Source organism: Jaculus jaculus, chromosome 2, assembly GCF_020740685.1.
Source record: "Jaculus jaculus isolate mJacJac1 chromosome 2, mJacJac1.mat.Y.cur, whole genome shotgun sequence".
Classification (NCBI taxonomy): Eukaryota; Metazoa; Chordata; class Mammalia; order Rodentia; family Dipodidae; genus Jaculus; species Jaculus jaculus.
This window is the reverse complement of record NC_059103.1, coordinates 158,577,811-158,602,097: the sequence shown is the minus strand read 5'-3', so window position 1 is coordinate 158,602,097 and position 24,287 is coordinate 158,577,811. Positions and strand designations below refer to the sequence as shown.

Here is a 24,287-nt window from a genome sequence, read left to right as displayed (position 1 = left end):
TTTTGTTTTAAGTCTGATTTCCAAAGTCTTGACAGAGCATCCTGTTTAATAACTCTGTATCCTTGGATACTGACTGCACCTATTTTAAATAAAGAAAAATATGAATAAATGTGAGAGGGAGAATCAAAATTTATACTTAGAAGTGATTGTTCTACTTACTGGCAATGGTGTATGGTTTGCATATATCTATTTATCAGTCCCTGAAAAGGTCAAAGTTATGGAAAAGCTCAGCCTGTGTCTAGTGACTCATTTTAGTGTAAAAAGTCCCAGTTTTAAATGCTAGCTCCTAAACTTACTCTCTTTAAATGAGAATAAAGTAACTTACAGTTATGTATATATATATATATATAAGTATCCATTTTCCTGTCTAAATTGAATATTGTTAACAATTATTTACCTCATAAGTCTTGAGGGAAAAAACAAGTTGTTTTTCTTTCAAAAACTTAAACTGTGAAGTGTAATGAATGGCCAGTGGTAAACAAATCTAATTGGTAGATGAGTCTTTTTTTTTTTTTTTTATGGTTTTCAAGGTAGGGTCTCACTCTAGCCCAGGCTGACCTGAAACTTACTATGTAGTCTCAGGGTGGTCTCGAACTCATGGTGATCCTCCTAACCTCTGCCTCCCTAGTGCTGGGATTAAAGATGTGTGCCACCATGCCCGGCTAAGTCTGTTTTTATATTGCATTAATAAACAATAAAAATATAGTTATTTTATATTATAATATATTGATGTTTTGTTGTTGTTTTGTTTGATTTGCTTTATGTTGTTGCTGTTTATTTTGTTTGGTTGGCTTGCAGACATTGTCTTACTATGTAGACCAAGCCTAGAATTTGCAGTGCTTCTGCCTTAGTATTCTAAGTTCTCTGTCCAGTTTATGTAGATTAGTTTCAGTTTTCCCATTTTATTCATCTTTTAGCTACCATTTGTTTTATTAATTTATTTTTTCCCATTGGTTTTATCTGCTTGCCCTTTGGACAACTGAGAACACAAAATAGAAGCTATTTTATTTTAATAACACCTGCACAGTAAAGAGAGTCAGCAGTTGCTAAGAATTAGTCAGTTCATTCCAGAAGTTTTTTTTTTAAATTTTACTCTATGATTTCAAATAGCTCAGTTAACTTTATCCTTTTGACTTCAAAGAACACTCATCTTTTATATCCAGAGGACATAGATTGAGAGGTGGACCAATTTAAATACAGCCAGAATATTATATATTTGAGTCTGTCTATCCTGGAAATCCAGCACCCTGGAGAAATAGATACTTTATGTGGGGTGTCTAGGAAGGGTTCAATATTCAAATTATGTTCTATGACTGTTTCTCATATATAAAGGCTGGGGAATTCCATTAGTTGTACAAACATAATAAAACTAATAGTAAATTAGTATAGTTGGTTTTCTCCTTATTATATCAGAAAGTATTCTGATTGTTAGTATGTTCAAAATTCAACAGTGCTCTTTATCTTTTTGATGAATGTCATTACATTGTAATTTTCTACCTTCCTAGTACAGTGGATTTTCTTTAGTTTATTATCCTTGTAGCAATTATGTTCTCATTACTGGAACAAAATAGCAAAACAAAAAGAGAGAATGGTATAAAAATGATTATTTCAGGCTTACCATTTTAAGGGGAAGTTTTGACAACAACCAGCCCACATATTCAAACATCAATAGAAGAGAGTACTAAGCATGAACAGGCTCTGAACACTTGACTCCAAGGTCTACCTCAGCAACTTACCTCTTCCAGCAAGACTTCACCTTCCAAGGGCTCCCCAGCTGGGGAATGAGTTGGAAGCTTAATTATGACCCCTGATGACTTGGGGGACCTTTTAAATTTAAACCACCACAATCATTTTGAATCATATGTAAGTATACATTATAGAATCACTAAATTCCATGTATTTAAATGACCAGATAGTATTTCACCCTCTTTGATATGCAACTTTATAATAAGAATATTAAAAGATTTCTGCATCTTAACTAAATGACAAGGTATTAAGCTTTTCTCTTGCTTTCAATCTTAGACAACAACAATCTAACTTTAAAAAAAGATTCATCACTATATCAAAATTTGTATGTGTGCTCTTAACTACATAGAATTATCATTGAATGAACCAGTGAAATATCTAGTGATGGTAAAGCAGAAGTCAGTTCCAAATGTACATAATGCAAATAATTTTGATAAATAAAAATACCCTCATTTGTTTAAAAGTCAAAGATGTATTCATTAAAGATAAAAGTTCATCAGTTTTAGGCTATTGTTTCATATTTAATCAAAAAGTAAATTTGAGGGCTGAAGCAATGGCTTAGCAGTTCAGGCATTTGCCTGCAAAGCCAAAGGACCCAGGTTGGATCCCCCAGGACCCACATTAGCCAGATGCACAAAGGGGCATATTTGTCTGGAGTTCATTTGCAGTGGCTGGAGGCCCTGGCATGCCCATTCTCTCTCTCCCTCTCTCTCTCCCCCTCTGTCTCTGTCAAATAAATAAATAAATAAATAAGTGAAAATAAAATTTAAAAAAGAAAATGTAAATTTGAGAGCCAGATGTGGTGGTGCACGTCACTAATCCCAGCATTAGGGAGACAGAGGTAGGAGGATCTCTATTAGTTCAAGGCCAACCTGAGCATACAGAGTGAATTCCAGGTCTGCCAGAGCCAGACTGAGATCCTCCCTCAAAACACCAAAAAAAAAAAAAAAGTAAATTTGAAAGTATCAGTGAAATAGTAGAATAAATAGAGACTCGGGAAGTGAAATGTATTATTTTATTAATGTATATATCTTTAACTTTAATGAAATGGAATTAAATATTTAAAAATCAAATTAGCTTTACTAAGTTTATAAAGCTTTAATTTTTATTAATTTTATAGCAGTTTTTAAATGTGCAAAACATATTTAATCAATTGTGTATTTTTGTTAGAATTCATAATAACCATAGTGTTATTTTACTTTTCTTATTGTTATCTCTGTGCCCTGTGTTATTTCATTTATTAGTAAGTGTAAAAGTTGTATTAATAAGGACTGGAGAGATGGCTTAGCGGTTAAGCAATTGCCTGTGAAGCCTAAGGACCCCGGTTCGAGGCTGGATTCCCCAGGACCCACGTTAGCCAGATGCACAAGGGGGCGCATGTGTCTGGAGTTCATTTGCAGTGGCTGGAAGCCGTGGAGTGCCCAATCTCTCTCTCTCTCTCTCTCTCTCTCTCTTTCTCTCTCTGTCGCTCTCAAATAAATAAATAAAATAAACAAAATTTTTTTTAAAAAGTTGTATTAATAAATTTATCTTCAATGGCATCAAAACTGGGGCTACATTTTCTTCCAACTTCTAACTAGCCATGATTCTGAAGCATCCTATATACCTTATTTATTTTTAGAATGAATGACTTACACCACATCTATTGTGTTGAAATGTATTTTGGAAACACATCAGCACATAGCTTTGGAAAATACAATGATATATTTTTGTATCAGAGATAGCCATATTCATTATTCTTTAATATACTTAATATATTATTTTTCCATAACTATCAAGTGTTTACTAATCATACTAATAAGACTGGTTTTGCTTTAATTGCAATCAATGATAAATTTCTGAATTAAAAATTAAATAGCCAGGCGTGGTGGCACACACCTTTAATCCCAGCACTCAGGAGGCAGATATAAGAGGATCGCTGTGAATTTGAGGCCACCTTAAGACTATGTAGTGAATTCCAGTCAGATCAACCTGAGCTAGAGTGAAACTCTACCTCAAAACAACAACAACAAAAAAAATTGAATAAATCACCTATCCCAATAACTATTTCCTCAGAATGTATAGGGAAGCTGATTTTTGTTTTGCTTTGTTTTTTTTGAGGTAGGGTCTCACTCTAGTTCAGGCTGACCTGGCTGGAATTCACTATGTAGTCTCAGGGTGGCCTTGAACTCACAGTGATCTTCCTACCTCTGCCTCCCGAGTGCTGGGATTAAAGGCCTGTGCCACCACGCCCAGTGGGAAACTGATTCTTTATCTCACCATGATCATCTCTCTTATCCATAGTCCTTTTAATGTCTGTGTGAGTTTCTGCAATGAGTTTATCACTAAAGTTCTTGCCCTGTACCCATTTTCCATATGTGATAGTAAACTTTGCAATGGATGTGATATCATGGTGCTCCTGTACTTAAAACTCTCTAAAAGCTTCCCTTCAATAGAATATTATCTAACCCTGACAATCTCTCATTTTGTTACCTTGTCCTTGGTGTTAAATTTATACCATCACAGTGCCATTCTATTCATTAAATGGACAGAATCTCTTTGAGAACTCAGTACTAATTAATATCTTTGGTCCCTCTTGTCACTGAGGTAAATGAAGCATCTTTTCAGTTTGCCTCCTCATTCATTCTATCAGTATCTGAAATTATCACTATTTTTATTCTTTTACTTTTCTGTGCCTTGTCACTAGCATACACAAACACTGTTGGAACAGTGAACACCAGCACCTAGAACTACATCCATTGTTCATTAACTGCTTTTAAACAAATATATCATATAATTATCTCCCCATTAGTGAGAGGCTTCTGGAAGCCCTTAGGGTATAAAGACAATAAATGACTTCTAGGAAAATAATATATACAAAGTTTTGAATTGTAACTTCCCTGTGCATGTCTCTTCAAAAAAATAATGGAATTTATATATTAGCAAGCCTCAGAGATTTTTGATGCCTCCAAGCAGTTATTACTCTTTCTCAAAATACAATGCATAGCATCCTGCTGAATGGGCCATGAGGCAAGACAAACTTCCAAAACAATAATCCATGAACATGCATGACTTTTTTGGTTCTATACATCCTTTACTGAGATTTAAATTTTGTTGTGGGAATATTCTAAATCATATCCAAAATACAACCCATCATTATCCATCTGGAATTTTTCAGTAGTGCTCCTGTTTCAACTTTTACATGAGAACATGTGCTTCTTATCGTGCCCATTGGTTCTTTGAAGGTCAAATCAAATGTCAAATCTGCTCCTTGCGATCCAGTTTTCCCCCTCATACTCAAAGCAAAACCCCCTGAGACTCTCATTCCTTGTGCCAGTGCTACCCCAGCCACCTTGCTGCTCTTGACTTTTCCAGGCTGTTTCTACTTCAACACATTTCACCACACAGTTCTCCCTAGAGCACTCCTCCCTCCCTTCCACCCCATTTCTGCATGATTTATGTTCTGGTCCCTTTATGTAGAACAAATAGAATTCATCATCAAATTGTTATTGTAAATATGTTATGGACTATTCCATAGAAGAGAATGAAGACTTTCTTTTATAATATGTGGACTAGCATAGAATCAAAGACAAGGGATCTTAGAATGTTTATGATAAAGAATATCAGAGCATTTCCAGCTCTTCTATGTAGAATTTTGTCTTGATTTTATACATTAAAAATTTTATAATGTAGATATTAACAGTCTAATTTTTGTAATTATGTGGATGTAGTTATGAATTTATATATGTAATATATATTCTCCATATTATTTTCCAATGGATAGTGCATCTTAAAATGTTTTCCAAGATGGGAACAAAGATCATTTAAAGTGAAATAATTTTAAGTCACCCCATCTATCTATCATCTATCTATCTATGATCTATCTTATCTATCTACCATCTATCTATCATCTATCATCTATCTATCTTCTATCTATCTATCTTATGTATAGAAATATGGTAGGACACCAAACTTCTCATGTAATTGTAAATTATTTAGCTTAAATTTTTCTCTTATGGGTATGTTCCAGTACACATTCAATTAAATATTATATCCTCTTCTTGTAGTAATATATTTACTTAGTGTAAGTTACTATTAAGAAGAATATTGGTTTAAAGGATTTGATTATATTAGTCCAGTAGGATTTTCTCATTGTTTTTCAAATGCAAAGCATGGATTCCTATTCTGTAATGTAAAAATATATGTTCTAGGGCTGGAGAGATGGCTTAGCAGTTAAGCGCTTGCCTGTGAAGCCTAAGGACCCCGGTTCGAGGCTTAGTTCCCCAGGTCCCATGTTAGCTAGATGCACAAGGGGGCACACGCGTCTGGAGTTCGTTTGCAGTGGCTGGAAGCCCTGGCACGCCCATTCTATCTCTCTCCCTCTATCTGTCTTTCTCCCTGTGTCTGTCGCTCTCAAATAAATAAATAAAAAATGAACAAAAAAAAATTAAAAAAATATATGTTCTAATTTTTATTTGACCTGTAAATAACATAAAATTATCTGGATAATGATACATAACTTATTAATTTTAGAAGAATCATAAAAATATTAATAATTGCTTCATCTGTTTGTATTATCAGTGCAAATTAAAGTCAATGAAGTTCAGACTACATGTCTTAGAAGATTTGGAAAATTTTGTTATAAACAGCTATTCACCTGTTCACTTACAATACTTTTTAATTTTTTTTTTTTTTGTTTCTCAAGGTAGGGTCTCACTCTAGCTCAGGCTGACCTGGAATTCACTATGTAGTCTCAGGGTGGCCTTGAACTCATGACGATCCTCCTACCTCTGCTTCCCAACTCCCAAGTGCTGGGATTAAAGGCCACCACACTCAGCTACAATACATATTTTTAACCAGGAAGACTTAACTAAAAAATAATAGAATATCAAAATATACAACATCATGTTCTTTAAATAAATTAAAGAATAATTTTATATTTTCTGAACTGCTGATCACAGATAGAAACATAGACATTACTTAGATTTGATATGATCACTACAATACAATACCTATAAAACTGAATTATTTATTTTAGCTCAAAGCTGATGCAGCTTCTTGAGCTTCTTTTCCTGTACAGGGGTACATTGTCCACTTGGTCTTTCCACATTAATCACCCGCAAAGATCTTCTCATAGATAGCCTCGACATAGCAATACTCATCTGGTGGAATGACATGACTAATTGTAATCATAAGCAGCTACAGCATCAAGAAAACCAAATAAATTTTGTTTTTATTTAATGTGATCTTTTTGTGATATTTTCTGAAGAGATTAAAAGATCTACAATAAGTCAAATTCCATGTAAGGAACTGCACTGATCATTATCTTTTCAAACTTGCAGTATAAAGAACGTAACTCCAAAAGTAGGAGACCCTGAGACCCGTAGAGCAATTCGCCGTGCCTTTGATGTGTGGCAGAATGTAACTCCTCTGACGTTTGAAGAAGTTCCCTACAGTGAACTAGAAAATGGCAAACGGGATGTGGATATAACTATCATTTTTGCATCGGGTTTTCATGGAGACAGTTCCCCCTTTGATGGGGAGGGAGGATTTTTGGCACATGCTTATTTCCCTGGACCAGGAATTGGAGGAGATACTCATTTTGATTCAGATGAGCCATGGACACTAGGAAATCCTAATCATGATGGTAAGTGGATTATTTCTTTCCAATGTTAATGGTCTTCTATTTTTAGTGTGACCAAACAATTCTTAATTACAAACTTAAGGTATTGATTCTAGAAGTTGGCTTTTAAAATTATTAAAGTAATATATAAGGCTTTTGATATTTTTCAAAATGAATTAATATATTATTCAATGTACATATGTCATCTTTTAAGTAACCATTGTCATCTTGTACTATATCTATCAATAATTTAAAACAATGCCGTTTTATTGAAAATATACTATATAAAATATTTTATAGTCAGTTCTTAAAATTATGAGATATTCAGAATGTACAATTTATGCTGATGTTTCTACTTGAAATTAGAATTACAGCATACTTCTACCACATATTTTCTGTTAATTTCCTTCCTACTTTCACCTTCATAGTTTATACATTTTCCCCTTCTCTTGTCTTTCATCCATTTCACTGGTCTTGCTAGATAATAGGACTACATGATTACCTTGACACAATTTTTAAATTTTTGTCCCAAACAAATTTCTTTTAACTTTTCCTATCACATGTAGACGTTTTCTACTTATGTTATCTGGTAAACAAAGTGATATAAACTCCAGATAACTCAACAAAGAATAGCTACTTGATATATAAAGTCTGTGTTTCCCCTTAACCTAAAATATATTTATAAGCTACATGTTTGAAAAGAAATTGTGCATTATTGGAACTTAGAGTCATAAGATTTCTATGCCTTCATAGCCCTAATTCTTAAAATCAAAATTTAAAATTTTCACTTCCTCATTAATTAATTATTTAATGGCTACTAATCAGCCAATAAAACTCTTAATTCCAATCTGATGAGTTAAGCTTGGTCATGACATTAAGCTTTGTTAGTTCATTAGAAGCTATCATTGGCTTGCTTATTTTAATTGCCTTATTTTTCTAAGACACCTCCACTTCAGCCATGTGACAGAGAATTAGACTGGGTTATGTTTAAAAATGATATCTGTTTTAAATAAAATATTATTGTGATTTCTAAAACAAAATATATGCCACATGATTTTCCTGAATAGTTGACAGTTATATATGTTACAGTATTAATTTATGATTACATTTTTGAGAATTTGTTTTCTGATCGTGGAAGATATGTACAGGCTTTGGGTACAGAGGCATGAAATGCCAAACTTCATGGGGTCAAACATATTCATGTTTAAATACTGGCTGATCTCTAGTTAAAAATGCCTATAACATATGTAATCTAATTTTTAATGTGGGATATGACCATTTTAAGTGGAAAAAATTTCTGTCCAAGCTGCGTTTTACCTCTATTTATGTTTATAGTTTTACAGATGTTTAACCTACTTTCAACTTTATTTCTAACAACAAATTATCAATTATGACAGGGAAGATGTGCCAGTTGTATTCGTCATTGTGAATTTATAAATTTAGCCTCATTAGATTATTAAATATAGAAAATGCCTACCTAATTGCCTACAATTTATCTTTGGATATGTTTAAATCCTTTATGATGTGGCACAAATCCTTTGTGTGTGTTGCTCTATTAAGCATTAAACAGAACTTTTTAAAAATAAATTTTCTGGGAAAAACTTAAATCAGGAATTGATCACATAGGAAATGAGAAAGTTAGTACTAGTTTCAGCAGGATCAGGAATATGAATGGCTGTGTGTTTTACATGGTTTTAAAAGTTTGCCAAGGAATGCTATGTGGAAAAATTCTCAAATAAAACGTATGGTTTAAAATTGTAAAACAAGGTCAACATGCTTTCTCCTGAGAGGGTGCATTACTGCATCTTACTTCTTAACTTACTCTACATATGTTGAGGTAAGACTATAACATTCTTTACACATAGACATCCACTGTAAGCTTAAATAATATAATTATTTGGCTTTTTATTTTGAAGGAAATATATTTTCTCAGTCAAGTAAGAATATTCTGGCCTTATAAATGATCCCAAAGAAGTCTGCATAGTAATGGTGTTCAGAATTGCAGGGGATTAGGGACATGTTAATTGACTGTTAGAAATGTAATTCCATAAATATTGAGTACTTAATTGAAATTCAGCCTATTAAGCAGCAGCGTAGCAAGGTACTGTCAGTCTGGAGTATTGATCGTTTCTCAACAACTGAGCCTGGAGGTTTGATTGGAGTATCGGTGGGTGTGTAGAAGGTTCTTATATTTGAAGGTAATAAGTTCATATGTGAGAGACAGTTGTTTTGTATCTTGAATAGCACAAGGCACAATTCTTACATCTTCACTGATAAACTTTGTCTTTTCTTTAGACTTGTTCTGGAATGCCACTGGCTTACTCACTTAAATTGTTTTCTTCCCCTCCTTGTGACTGCTCTTGAGCAGGTAGAGAAAAGAGCAGCTTGGTTATCAAGCCAAAATTCAAATGAAAAATCTTCTTTATAAGTATCTTGATTATTTTCCACAGCGTATTGCTCAGCTAATTAAGGAAATTTGAAGTCTGCCCCTCAAAGATAAACTGCCTCTTCAGCTACCAGTAACCCTTAATTCATTGTTACCTGTGTTCTTACCAACTTGCATATAAGCATAATGCCACTGGAAAACACAAAGCTAAAAATCATGAATCAAATTAAATAATAATTTTATTAAAACAAATAAGTACATTTATATATACATACATCCCTAATAAATGAAGCTGTTTTTTTTTTCAAAATTGTATTGAGTTCTTAGTTTTGTGTAGTGCAAAAACTAAACATGTATCTACTAATACAAAATGCAAAATATTTACCACAATAAGGAGTTTGAATAGTATAGATTTCCTCAATGTAACCACAAAAATTTAACTCTATGAGAATATAAAGATAATATTAACTCCTTGTTTTCTTACCTATGGTATAAAGTTTTAGTGACATTATCATTATCAATCTAAACACAATTAAAATGATTATTTCCAAATCACCAAGTATCCTCTATAGTAATAAGACTTCAAATTAAACATCTATAATTCAAAAGCTAAAAGTGTCTATTAAATAAATATATAAAAGCTACAAAACAACAAAGTTGCAATTCTATTAATAAAAGAATGCATTGGAATGGCTGGGAATGCAGCTCAAATGTAGAGTGCCTGCCTAAGCATGCAAGAAGCACTGGGTTTCATCTCAAGCACCAAACACACACACACACACACACACACACACACACACACACACACACACACACACACTTATGGCAGTCAGCTTCACAATGCTGACAGAAAGCACTTGACCAAGAGCAGCTTGTGGGATAAAAGAAGTTATTTTGGCTTAAAGACTCAAAAAGAAGCTCCATGATGTCAAGGGAAAACAATGGCATGAGCCGAGGGTGGACATCACCTTCTGGCCATCATCAGGTGGATTATAGCTGCAGGAAAGTGTGTCAAACACTGGCAAAGAGAAGCTGACTATAACATCAATAAACATTTCCCCAACAATATACTGCCTCCAGTAGGCTCTAATTCCCAAATTGACACCAGCTGGATACCTAGCAGGCAGAACTCATACATTTATGGAGGACACCTGAATGAAACCAACACTGTCACAGACACATATACACATACACAATGAAAGTAGATAAAGACAGCTGGGGATATGGTTTAGTGGTTAAGGCCCTTGTCTGCAAAGTCATGGGACTCAGGTTCAATTACTCATAGCCCACATAAGCAATATGCACAAGGTGGCACATGCATGTGGAGTTCCTTTGCAGTGGCTGGAGGCCCTGGAACACACACTCTCTCTCTCTCTCTTTCAGTCTGCCTCATTCTTTCTCTCTTTTTTTTCCCTCAATTTTTATTAACATTTTCCATGATTATAAAAAGTATCCCATGGTAGTAACCCCCCTGCCCCCCCTTTCCCCTTTGAAATTCCATTCTCCATCATATTTCCTCCCCATCTCAATCAGTCTCACTTTTATTTTGATGTCATGATCTTTCCCTCCTCTTATGATGGTCTTGTGTAGGTAGTGCAGGCACTATGAGGTCATGAATATCCAGGTCATTTTATGTCTGGAGGGAGCACATTTTAAGGAGTCCTACCCTTCTACAGAGACTGGGAATAGAAGGAACATATCTCAATATAATAAAGGCTATTTATGATGAGCCTACAGCCAACATATTACTAACTGGGGAAAAACTGGAAGCTTTTCCACTAAAATCAGGAACAAGACAAGGGTGTCCACTGTCCCCACTTTTATTTGATATAGTACTGGAAATTTTAACCATAGCAATAAGGCAAGAGATGCCCATAAAAGGGATACAAATTGGAAAGGAAGAAATCAAGTTATCATTATTTTGCAGATGACATGATTCTATATATAAAGGACCCTAAAAATTCTACCAGCAAACTGTTAGAGCTGATAAACACCTACAGACATGTAGCAGGATACAAAATAAATACAAAGAAATCAGTAACCTTCATATATGCTAACAACAAACACACAGAGGATGAAATCAGAGAATCACTCCCGTTCACAATTGCATCAAAGAAAATAAAGTACCTTGGAATAAACCTAACCAAGGAAGTAAAGAATCTCTACAATGAAAACTATAAAACACTGAAGCGAGAAATTGCAGAAAACACTAGGAAATGGAGAAACATCCCTTGTTCCTGGATTGGAAGAATCAATATTGTGAAAATGGCAATCTTACCAAAAGCAATCTACACATTTAATGCAATCCCCATCAAAATTCCAAAGTCATTCTTCATGGAAATAGAAAAAAATATCCAAAAATTCATTTGGAATCACAAAAAACCTCAAATATCTAAAATAATACTGAGTAACAAAAATAAGGTCAGTGGTATCACCATAGCTGATGTTAACCTATACTACAGAGCCATATACCAAAAACAGCAAGGTACTGACACAAAAATAGATATGTAGATCAATGGAACAGAATAGAGGACCCAGATATAAGTACAGGTAGTTATAGCCACCTGATATTCAATAAAAATGCCCAAAATACTCATTGGAGAAAAGACAGCCTCTTCAGCAAATGGTGCTGGCAAAACTGGATATGTGTCTGTAGAAGGATGAAAATAGATTCTTCTCTCTCTCCATGCACAAGAATTAAGTCCAAATGGATGAAAGACCTTAACATCAGACCTGAAACTCTGAAACTGCTAGAGGAAAAAGTAGGGGAAACTCTTCAACATATTGGTATTGGCAAAGACTTTCTGAATGTAACCCCAATTGCTCAGGCAATAAAACCACAGATTAAGCAGTGGGACCTCATGAAATTACAAATATTTTGTACTGGAAAGGACACTGTGAATAAAACAAAAAGGCAACCTAAGAATGGGAAATTATCTTTGCCAGCTATATATCTGATAGAGGACTAATATCTAGGATATACAAAGAACTCAAAAAGTTAAATAATAAGAAGTCAAACAAGCCAATTAAAAAATGGGCAATGGAGCTAAAGAGAGTTCTCAAAAGAAGAAATACAGATGGCGTATAAGCATCTAAAAAAATGTTCCATATCCCTAGTCATCAGGGAAATGCATATTAAAACTATATTGAGATTCCATCTCACTCCTGTCAGATTGGCTACCATCATGAAAACAAATGATCATAAATGTTGGCAGGGATGTGGAACAAGAGGAACCCTTCTACACTGTTGGTGGGAATGCTATCTGGTCCAGCCATTGTGGAAATCAGTGTGGAGGTTCCTAAAACAGCTAAAAATTGATCTAATATATGACCCAGATATAGCAATCCTAGGCCTATATCCTAAGGACTCATCCCATTTCCTTAGAAGAACATGCTCAACCATGTTTATTGCTGCTCAATTCATAATAGCTGGGAAATGGAACCAGCCTAGATGTCCCTCAACTGATGAGTGGATAATGAAGTTGTGGCACATTTATACAATGGGGTTCTACTCAGCAGTAATGAAAAATGTAGTTATGAAATTTGCAGAAAAATGGATGGATCTGGAAAGGATTATAGTAAGTGACGTAACCCAAGCCCAGAAAGCCAAGAGGCACATATTCTCCCTCATATGTGGATCCTTGCTACAGATGATTGGGCTTCTGTGTGAGAAGGAAAACACTCAGTAGCAGAGGCCATTAAGTTATAAAGGAGATATAAAGGGAAGAAAAAGGAAGGGAAGACTGTACTTAATAGGTTGGTATTGTATATATGTAAGTAGAAGTATTGATTAACGGGTGTGAAAAAGCCCAAAGTGAGGTCAGGGGAAGAGATTGAGTAAAGGAAAGTTGGAGGGAGGGCTAATCAAAATCTAAGAGGATGCAAATAAATCATATGGAATCCTCCAGTTTCAGACAATTGAACACTCAGGATCCATAGATCATTGTTAGAAAATTTTCAGTGCCAGGGATAGGATACCTGCAGTGAGTTGTTGGCCAAGGAGGTCCCTGATGACCCCAAAATATTATAGGCCATTGGTGAGGCCCTTGGTTTCCCACCTTGAATAGATGGTAAGACCCTATTGCTGAAGACTCTACATACTTGGGCTGCAAGGCCACTGAGAAATCCTGTTGGAACTGAGCTAATAACCTCCTCCATGTAGACCAGCTGACAGAAAGCTGGAAGCCATTCTACATGTAATTCAATGGGATAAAGAGATACCACCAGTGAAGATACTCAACAATGGACACTGCAAGCCTTATAATTGGCCAGCCATGCCAAATGAGCCAACAGGTGCAAATGTGGCACATCTGTCATGGTGGAAACCAACTGCCCTCCAATTGCACTGGAGGCCCGCTCCATGGGGGGAAACACATTCCTGGTACTAAAAACTTAAAACAGGGGTAGTCATGAGCCCTACGGGTGTAACATCTGCTGATGTGTGGAAAATGTACATACTCTGCTTATCAATCTGCCCATTAATCACTTCTCCTAATAATTATACCCTTATATTAACGCTACTCTCACTTTGGGTAGAGAATCTTCTCTTTTCAGATAGAAGTGACTTTGGGATGACACAGAACGTATCATAGTGCTGGAAAGAAATGACTGAATACTGAGTAACATCTCTATCACACCTTCCAAGGCTTAGGGTCTAATGCAGAAGAGGTGGCAGAAAGAATGTAAGAGCCAAAAGAAGGGTAGGACTCCTCACAACGTGCTCCCTCCAGACATAAAATGGCCTGGATATCCATGATCACTCTTTCAAATATAAATAAAATACTTTAAATAGATAAAGATTAATTTGACTGATAGATAAATGACAGAGAGATATAGGTGATGGAGAGATAAATTATTAATAATTACACATGAACATATAAATTGCATGTATGTTGTTTCAAAGTTCACTGTAATCAGCAAGGTAATTAGCACTGTTACAGTAGACTGTCAAAAATAAGGAAGTAAAATAATGATAAAAATGTCATCTAAGACATCAAAGTTATTCAGTGTATTCTTTTAAAAAATAGCTGTATTTTTTTTAATTTAATTTATTAGTTTTCATTTCAGTGAATACAGGCAGTTTGGTACCATTATTTAGGCTCATCTGTGATCTACCCCCTCCCATTGTTAATGAAAATGGGTCGTGCATTGTGGATTTAGCCCCCAGTTATTAGTATGATAAATGTCTCTGCAAATCATGACCCAACATGTAACTCTGACATTCTTTCCGCCCCCTCTTCCGCAAGATTTCCCTGAGCCATGTTGGGTTCATTTTTGGTCTGCTTCAGTGCTGAGGTGTTGGGGGCCTCTGAGGCTTTGGCTCTTTGATTTGGTCGGAGTTGATTTTTCTCTGCGTTGATCTCCTTCCCCTTTGTGCTGGTATCGGTTCACAGGAAAACATCACCCTTGCTTTTTTCGCCAGTTGTCCTTAGTTTCACTTGGGCCCCTTTTGAAGTATGTTGGGGCAGCTCTCTTCTTAGGATCTGCATCTATCTGGAAAAGAGAAGCAGATTCTCCAACGGAGAGTAAGTTAGCACCCGGAAAATTGAGATAACACTTACTTTTTTGATAGACAGTTTGATAGGTGTAGGCCCTCTTATACCCCGTGATTGATGGTAGCTTGATATTGTAGAGTGTGCTTGTGTTTGGGTATGGTTCTGACTTGTTTCCCAGCTCCAGCTAAGGGTTTAGTACCACTGAGTGGATCAGTTAGCCAAATCAAGAGCAATTGATTCCTCACCATGGCTGTGTACCACTATTGCACTTGTGTGGGCATCACATCCAGTTATTTGTTGCTAATTAGGTTAAACAATGTGTTGCTTGGACAGATCTTGGTCATTTCCCCCAGTCGCCTATGTAGCGCCTTCTGGCACTAGACACGCTGACTGTCTGGGGACTGACTCTCTCCTGGCTTCCAGCCATGTCATTCCATTTTACGCGTCAGCTGTGTATGGAGTCTTCAGCAATAGGGTCTTACCACTGGCCTTTGGTGGGTCATCAAGTACTCTGACAGAAGTCTGTCATTGTTTTGGGAAACCTTGTAGGTTTCTCTGATCAAAAGCTCATTGTGGATGGTAGGCCCAAGCTGGAAGTGGGGGTTACAGGTCAGTGTCCACTAAGAAATTGAGGAAAAAGATAACTAATATACAAGAGTTAGAGAGGAGAGAGATAGAGGGGAGAGGGGGAGAGGGAGGGAGGTAAGATGTAGGAGATTTAGGTCAGTCTTGATCCTACCCTCTCCAGTGTCTTGTGGTTCAAGTGTTTCTTGTAAGGGTCTAGTAAAGGTTCAGCCATTTGGTCTGTCTTTTAGGAAGTAGAATTTTATGGTACCATTGCCGTTTGGGTCCGGATTACTGTTTTCCATCCTTTGATTCCCTCCCCGCCCTCCCATCCACCTTATTGTCTAGTCCATGAGGTGCTTGGTGGGTATGTAAGGCATATTGGGCAGATTCAGGTTAGGTGTTGCAGATGAGTGAGACTATGTGTCGATTTTTTTTCTGTGATTGGGTAAATTCGCTGAGAATGATCTGTTCCAGGTTCAACCATTTTTCCTCAAATTTCTTTATGTCGTTTTTTCTTACTGCTGTATAGAATTCCGTTGTGTAGATATACCACATCTTTGTTATCCATTCTTCTAATGATGGACATCTGGGTTGATTCCAGCTTTTAGCTATTATGAATTGAGCTGCTACAAACATGGTTGAGTAAATCTCTCTGGCTTTTGGTTTGAACGTTTTAGGGTACATGCCCAGTAATGGTATAACTGGGTCTGTTGGTATTTCTATAGTCAGCTTTTTCAGGAGTCTCCATATTGCATTCCAAAGTGGTTGTACCATCCTGCATTCCCACCAACAGTGAATGAGTGCCCCTGCTTCTCCACATCCTCACCAGCATTTATTTTCATTTGACCTTTTGATGTTGGCCATCCTTATTGGGGTAAGGTGGAATCTCATAGTTGTTTTAATTTGCATTTCTCTGATGATTAGGGATGATGAACATTTTCTTAGGTGTGTGTTTGCCATTTGTATCTCTTCCTCTGTGAATTGCCTCTTTAACTCTGTGCCCCATTTTGTGAGTGGGGTATTTGTCTTCTTATTGTTTAGACTTTTGAGTTCTTTGTAAATTCTAAAGATAAGGCCTCTATCAGTTGGATTACCTGCAAATATTTTCTCCCATTCTGTGGGTATTCTATTGGCTTTGCTTATTATATGCTTGTCTATAAAGAAACTCTTCAGCTTCATATGATCCCAATGGTTGAGTGACTGTTTACGAACTTGAGCCACTGGGGTTTTATTCAGGAAGTCTTTTTCCATTCCTATATCATGGAAGGTACTTCCTAAATTTTCTTCCAGTAGTTTTCGAGTTTCTGGTCTTATGTTGAGGTCTTTGATCCATTTGGATTTGAGTGTTGTGCATGGTGAAATGTGTGGATCAAGTTTTAGTTTCCTGCATGTGGTTATCCAGTTTGTCCAGCACCATTTTTTGAAGATGCTATCTTTTTTCCAGTCTATGTTGTTTGGGCCTTTGTTGAATATCAAGTAGCTATAGTTGCTTGGCCCAAAATCCGGGTCCTCAAGTCTATTCCTTTGGTCTATACTCCTGTTTTTATGCCAGTACCATGCTGTTTTTATTACTATGGCTTTGGGGTATAACTTTATATCGGGTATGGTGATGCCACCAGAGGTATTTCTTTTGCTGAGGATATGTTTGCATATGTGAGGCCTTCTGCCTTTCCATATGAAATTTGAGATCATTTTTTCTATGTCTGTGAAGAACACTGTAGGGATTTTAATTGGAATTGTGTTAAATCTATATATTGCCTTTGGTAGGATTGTCATCTTCACAATGTTAATTCTGCCTATCCAGGAGCATGGGAGGTGTTTCCATCGTTTCAAGTCCTCCTCAATTTCTTTTTTGAGAGTTTTTATATTTTCGTTGTATAGATCTTTTACTTCCTTGGTTAACGTTATTCCAAGGTGTATTTTTTTAATGAAAGGAGAGAAAGAACAAATATGAGTGTGCTCTTGCTACTGCATATGAGCTATGGCTACATGTGCCACTTTTTGCTTCTACCCGTACATGAGTACTTGGAAATCAACCCTTATCTGGCAAGCTTTGCAAGCAAGTGCCTTTATCCACCCCATTTAGTGTCAAGACTACTTTTAAATTATCAGTCTACTGACCTTTCCCTAATCACATTCTTTTATTCAGGCTTCAGAGCTTTCTCTCTAAATTTGTGGCTCCTAAAATAAATGGCACATTCTTTTCATCATCTTAAGAGCATAATGAATTCTTTATCAGATAAATGAAATTACTATAGAAGTATCTTACAATTATACATTAAATACAATAAATCATAAATTATTCAACATATTTAGAGCAATATATTTATTCAAACAAGTGAAAGGATTAGTGAACTTTTCGTACCCTCTTGGCCAGTTAGTAAGATGAAATAAGGCAATCTTGAGAAAGTATTGGAATATTATCCCTTTTATCAGTGTTGAAAGACTCATGATCCTACATAAACTAAGGTATGTGCCTCAATCTTGTCCCTAACACTGTGTGCTTAACACTCACATAATGACATGGTAATATGAGGAAGGAGGTTAGTATAACCACATCCTGCCTTCAAGTCAATATCCAGTTTTATTCAGTACTTCATGAGTTACCTTACATTCATACTAGTATAAGTATAGATAGACATAATAGGTATATAATATATATACTTTCATATTATATATAATAATATATCAAATTAATGAAATTTCATTGTTTTTAGTATCCTCAAATTTTTCCTTTTTGTGGCCCTGCTCTTGATTCCTACTCATGTTATCTTAAATATGTGATACCAATTTTCCTACACACCTTTAATCACAGTACTTGGGAGGCAGCGGTAGGAGGATAACTATGAGTTCAAGGTCAGCTTGGGACTATGCAGTGTGAGGTTGAGGAGAACCAGGGCTAGAGTGAGACCCTACCTCGAGAAAAAACTATGCTTCACTTCATGAGCTAGAATGATGGCTCAGCAGTGTAGGTGCTTGCTTACAAAGCCTAAAGGTCCATGTTATTTTTCTCAGTACCCATGTGAGGTCAGAAGCATAGAGTAACACATGCATCTGGAGTTCCTTTGCAGTGGCAGGAGACCTTGGCATGCCCCTTTTCTCTGTCTCTCTCATCCTTTCTTTCTGCTTGCAAATATATGTATGTATAATGATACAACCTGCTTCTTTCCTTATTTCTTGATTTGTCTTAATTATTCTATAAACCTATTATTTTAACAAACTACCAACATATGCATGTACGGACATATGCCTAATCTCCACATCTTTCTTTTATTTATTTATTTTTTTTTAGATTTGGCCTCCTTGAACTCATCAAAACCATTAACTGTAAAATATACCAATAGTCATATACCAACTCTGACCTGTGTGTCTCTATACTGCAAAGTTAAAAACAAAATGATTTTTAACGTTCAGATAGAGGTTTTATATTACTCCTGCAGGTGTCTAGCCTAGTGACAAGAGCATAACTGGGATATCAACTCTACATATTAAGATATGAAATGGGTAGTTGACAATTTTTGAAACTGACTAAGCGTTTGTCTCTTTATAATAAAAGGTGGGAGTAAAGACTATAGTCACCATTTAAGCATTTTAAATACATTAGCCAGGTGTGATGGCACATGCCTTTAATCCCAGCACCAGGAGGCAGAGGTAGGAGGATTGCCACAAGTTCTAGGACAACCTGAGACTACATAGTGAATTTCAGGTCAGCCTGAGCTAGAGTGAAACCCTACCTCAAAAAAAAAAAAAAAAAAAAAAGAATAAACATATTAAATACATCAGTGCACCTATGTCAATGCTTGACACATAATATATATTAAAATAAGCACTAATATAGTACTTACCTCATTGTTGTAGTCAGGTTCACACTGCTGGTAGGAATCACCCAACCAAGAGCAGATTTAGTGGAAAAAATGGTTTCTTTTGGCCTACAGACTCAAGGGGAAGCTACATATGATGACATGAGCAGAGGGTGGACATCACCCCCTGGTCTACATAAGGTGGATAACAGGAATAGGAGAGTGTGTGGAACACTGACAAGGGAAAACTGGCTATAATGTCCATAAGCCTTCCCTCAACAATACACTGCCTCCAGGCATTAGTTCCCAAATCTCCATCAACTGGAAAGCTAGCATTCAGAACACCTAAGTTTATGGGGAGCACCTGAATCAAACCACCACATTCCGTCCTTGGGCCCCACAAATTGTTAACCATCTATGATGTAAAATGCAATGCATTCAGCCCAACTTTAAAAGTCCCCACAATTTTTACCAATCACAAAAGATGTTCAAGTACCCCCATAATCCAAAGTCTTTTAACTGAGCCATAATAACAAAATAAATCCCCTCAAAACCCATAATGTCACAGAATAAACACTCATACTACAAAAAAAAAAAAAAATGGCACTGAGCATAGCAAAGAAATATTCAAAGAATACGAGATTTAAACAGGGAAAACATCAAATCCTGCAGTTCCAAGATCAACAACTCTAGCCAGTGACAAGTCTCCCCAAGTCTGATATTCCTAACCAGCAACAAGTCTCTGGAGTTCCAATTCTGCCCCTCCAGGTAGGCTACTCACAGCCGTGGAAAACTTCATCTGGGGCTGGCAGCTTTCTTTAGCAGCCATCTCATGCCCCAGCATCTCCACTGGGTCTCCACTGCAATCCACCAATCATCTTCATGGCTCCATCGGGTCTCCATGCAGACATCCCGCAAACCTGCTTCACATTGCCCATGGCCATTTCCAAAACACATGTTGCAAATTCAATGACCCTCTCTTTCTTGTATTTCTTATACTCCATAATAGCATATGAGGTGCCAATTTGTTAATCCAGAAGGAGATAAAGCAGACTTTGAAGAACAGGATACTCTTTAAGCACTCAGGCTCCATCAAAAAAGTCTACATTCTTGCAATTGTCCCAGTGAACATCAGCTGGCCCACTCTCAAAGGCTGTTATCTCTCAATTGCAGCTAAATAGGCAGAAGTTCACCCAAAGATTTCATTTTTTCTGTGACATATCCCACTGCTCCCACCAGTACATTTCTATGCAATGCAGCAACTTCTCATGACAGGGGCATAACAGCAAGCCTCTTATACAAACTGCTTCTAGCCCAGTCCAAGCAAAGCTCTTTCTCACCCTCACAAACCAAACCTCACAGTCAATAGTTCTTAATGCATTTAGGTCTTTCAACTCTGACCAGAATAGTCCATCAAGCTATACTTACAGCACTGCCAGGTATCTCTTAGGCCAAGGTTTCAAATCCTTCCACATTCCTCTTGAAAATAAGCTCCATAGGCTAAAGACATACAGTCAGGTGTCTAGCAGCAAATGACATCATTCCTTGGTACCAACATTCCTGTTGCAATCAAGTTTGGATTGCTGGCAGAAATCACCTGACCAAGAGCAGGTTTTGGTAAAGAATGGTTTATTTTGGTTTACAGACTCGAAGGGAAGCTCCACATGTCAAGGAAAATGATATCATGAGTAGTGGGTGGACATCACCCCTGGTTTATATACAGTGGACAACAGGAACAGGAGAGTATGCCAAACACTGGCAAGGGGAAACTGGCTATAACACCCGTAAGCCCACCCCTAACAATAAACTGACCCCTGGAGGCTTTAGTTCCCAAATCTCCATCAGCTATGATCTTAGCGTTCAGAACACCTAAGTTTATGGGGGACACCTGCATCAAACCACCACACTGGTCGTTATTGACATTTTGTTTACTATTTGGTCCAATGATATTTAGCAAACCTTTAGTTGTAATGTTTTTATAGGATTTTATTTTATTATGAGAGAGAGAAAGTGCAAGAGCATGGATGAGAGAGAGAGGAATAAAGGCAGAGAGAAAGAAAGAACTGGGATGCCAGGGCCTCCAGCTGTGTACTTGAACTCTGGATGCATGCACCACCTTGTCCACATATGCAAAGTCGTGTGCTTGCGCCACTTTCTGTCTGTGGCTTACATGGGAGCTGAACAGTAGAACATGGGTCCTTGGGCTTTTCAGGCAAGTGTCTTAACTGGTAAGCCACCTCTCCAGACCTTCATAGTATTTTAATCATGTAAGCAATATAGATTCTCTTTGTAAAGCTCCACAATTCTAGGATTAAGCAACAAAATCATTGAGATCATTTTTAATACAAGGAAATTGCTTGCAAGGTCTGACATATTTAGGGACAATCCTTGGTTTATATCTTAGTTACTAGCAAAATATATATCTGGTTATTTTAGAGTTCCCTCAAAGGTCCTTGTGGTAAGTTTTGATAATAAAGTTGTAGATCCTTTAATAGGTGAGAGCTAGTTGAAGGTCTTTGAGTACAGGCACATGGATGGAAAATTGGAACTCTTTGTTCCTCTTTGCTTCCTGGCCATGAAGTGAATGGTTTTAATATGCCCCCACCAGGATAGGTCACAGCAACTATAATGTAGGGAGTGTTGTGGTTCAGTCATGAACTGCAGCATACAGTACTGTGAACCTAAATGACCTGTTTGTGTAAGCTCATTATCTTTGCTATTTGTTATATAAACAGAAAGGAGAATAACACAGAAGAGTAGAGGCACAAATCAGGATATATGTGCAATTCCACAGTAACTTACAGACTAGTGTCTTTCGTGATGAGGAGTAAGGGTCTCTCCCTTAGCTTGTGGGGAATTTCAACAGTACTCTCAGGCATAGGTTCTTTTTTTTTTTTTTCCTTTTTAATTTTTTTGTTGTTGTTGTCATTGGTTTTGTTTATTTTGTTTTATTTTTGATTTTGGTTTTGTTTTTGTTTTTTCGAGGTAAGGATTCTCTCTAGCCCAGACTGACCTGGAATTCACTGTGTAGTCTCAAGGTGGCCTTGAACTCAAGGCACTCCTCCTACCTCTGCCTCCCAAGTGCTAGGGTTAAAGGCATGCGCCACCACACTTGGCCTTGGTTCTTTTCTTTAGAGTTGTATTTTTTTTAATGTTCTATTAGAATTTGTTTAATTAGCTGGGAGAAGCTATTATCCACATATAATACCAGCGATAATGTATTTTTATGAGTTTTCAAATGGTACATCCTTCTGTCTTTCAAGAGGAGTACATTTTCCTTATTATAGTATAGAGAATATAATTCTTAATTTCTTCAAGCCTAGAGCCTTGCTTAGCATACTGTGTTTTATATATTTTCTTTTATTACATTTTTGGATGAAATAATTGGTTTGCTGACTTCTTGCAGAACAGTTCTTTCTAATCAAAATGTTATGAGATATGTTTGGTAAGGTTATTATAAATTTCAAAAAATATAGAAAAATATTATAAAGAACTTAGTTATATATTAGTATCACAAAATTAATTCATAAGAATTGCATTCATTGGAATAGAAGAAGCAGATTTATTTTATCTTCAAAGCATCCATAATTGAATAAATTATAAGTTCAGTTTAAGACAAATTTCTGTTGTCTTTCCTCTAAAATATGTCCAGATTCTGTAACACTGGACATTATTTAGTGATTAATTTCTTTTTAAAAAATATTTAAGCAGAGGTAGGAGTATCACTGTGAGTTCAAGGCCACCTGAGACTACATAGTGAAATCCAGGTGAGCCTGGACTAGAGTGAGATCCTACCTGGAAAAACCAAAAAAAATTATATATAAATAGATATATATGTATATATATAGATATATATATAGATATATGTATGTATGTATATATATGTATATATATATGTACATATATAGATAGATATATAAATATATGTACATAATTTTGGGGGGCTTTTCCAGGTAGTGTCTCACTCTAGTCCAGGCTCACCTGGATTTCACTATGTAGTCTCAGATGGCCTCGAACTCATGGTGGTACTCCTACCTCTGCTTAAATATTTTTTAAAAAGAAATTAATCACTAAATAATGCCAAGTGTTATATCTATCTATCTGTCTGTCTGTCTGTCTGTCTATCTATCTAATTTGACAGAGAGGAAAACAGTGGTGAGAGGGAGAAAATGGGCATGCTGGGGCCTCTAGCCATTTCAAACAAACTCCAGATGCATGTGCCACTTTGTATATCTGGCTGTACATGGGTACTGGGGAACCAAACCTGAATCCTCAGGCTTTTCAGACAAGCGCCCTAACCACTAATCAATCTCTCCAGCCCTTAGTAATTTATTCATAATGAATAGAATGACACTATATGATTTCTGAGACAAGGAGATCATAATCATATCTAGAGATAGCATCTTCTCAGCCATTCTCAACATGTTTTCCTCTGGACTCCAGTCATTATGCAGTGATGAGGTGAGTTGGACCAATAGCTGGTGCCACTTTTTTCAGTCACATGAGTGAACAAACAATTGCTGGAGTGGACTCTCTGTTCTCAGGTTTCAGAAGAAACAAATGCATCATATATTCAATCGTAACCTTCTGAAGCTCAAAACTGTAAAATGTATGGTGTGAGGTTAGTGATCAACATTTATCTTTTCTATCCCTACAGATATCTAGTTGAGTTAGTGTTCTTTAGTGAAAAC

General features: G+C 36.4%; 1 protein-coding gene across 2 annotated transcripts in view; it reads left to right on the top strand.

Annotated features, from left to right (window-relative positions):
* Mmp16 (matrix metallopeptidase 16) overlaps positions 1 to 24,287 on the top strand; it is a 306,078-nt gene that overhangs the window by 182,772 nt on the left and 99,019 nt on the right. For both annotated transcript variants that reach the window (XM_045144394.1, XM_004656918.2), the window contains one exon: positions 7,068 to 7,372. In XM_045144394.1, coding sequence (XP_045000329.1) covers positions 7,068 to 7,372 — 305 coding nt within the window. The remainder of the gene's footprint in view (positions 1 to 7,067; positions 7,373 to 24,287) is intronic.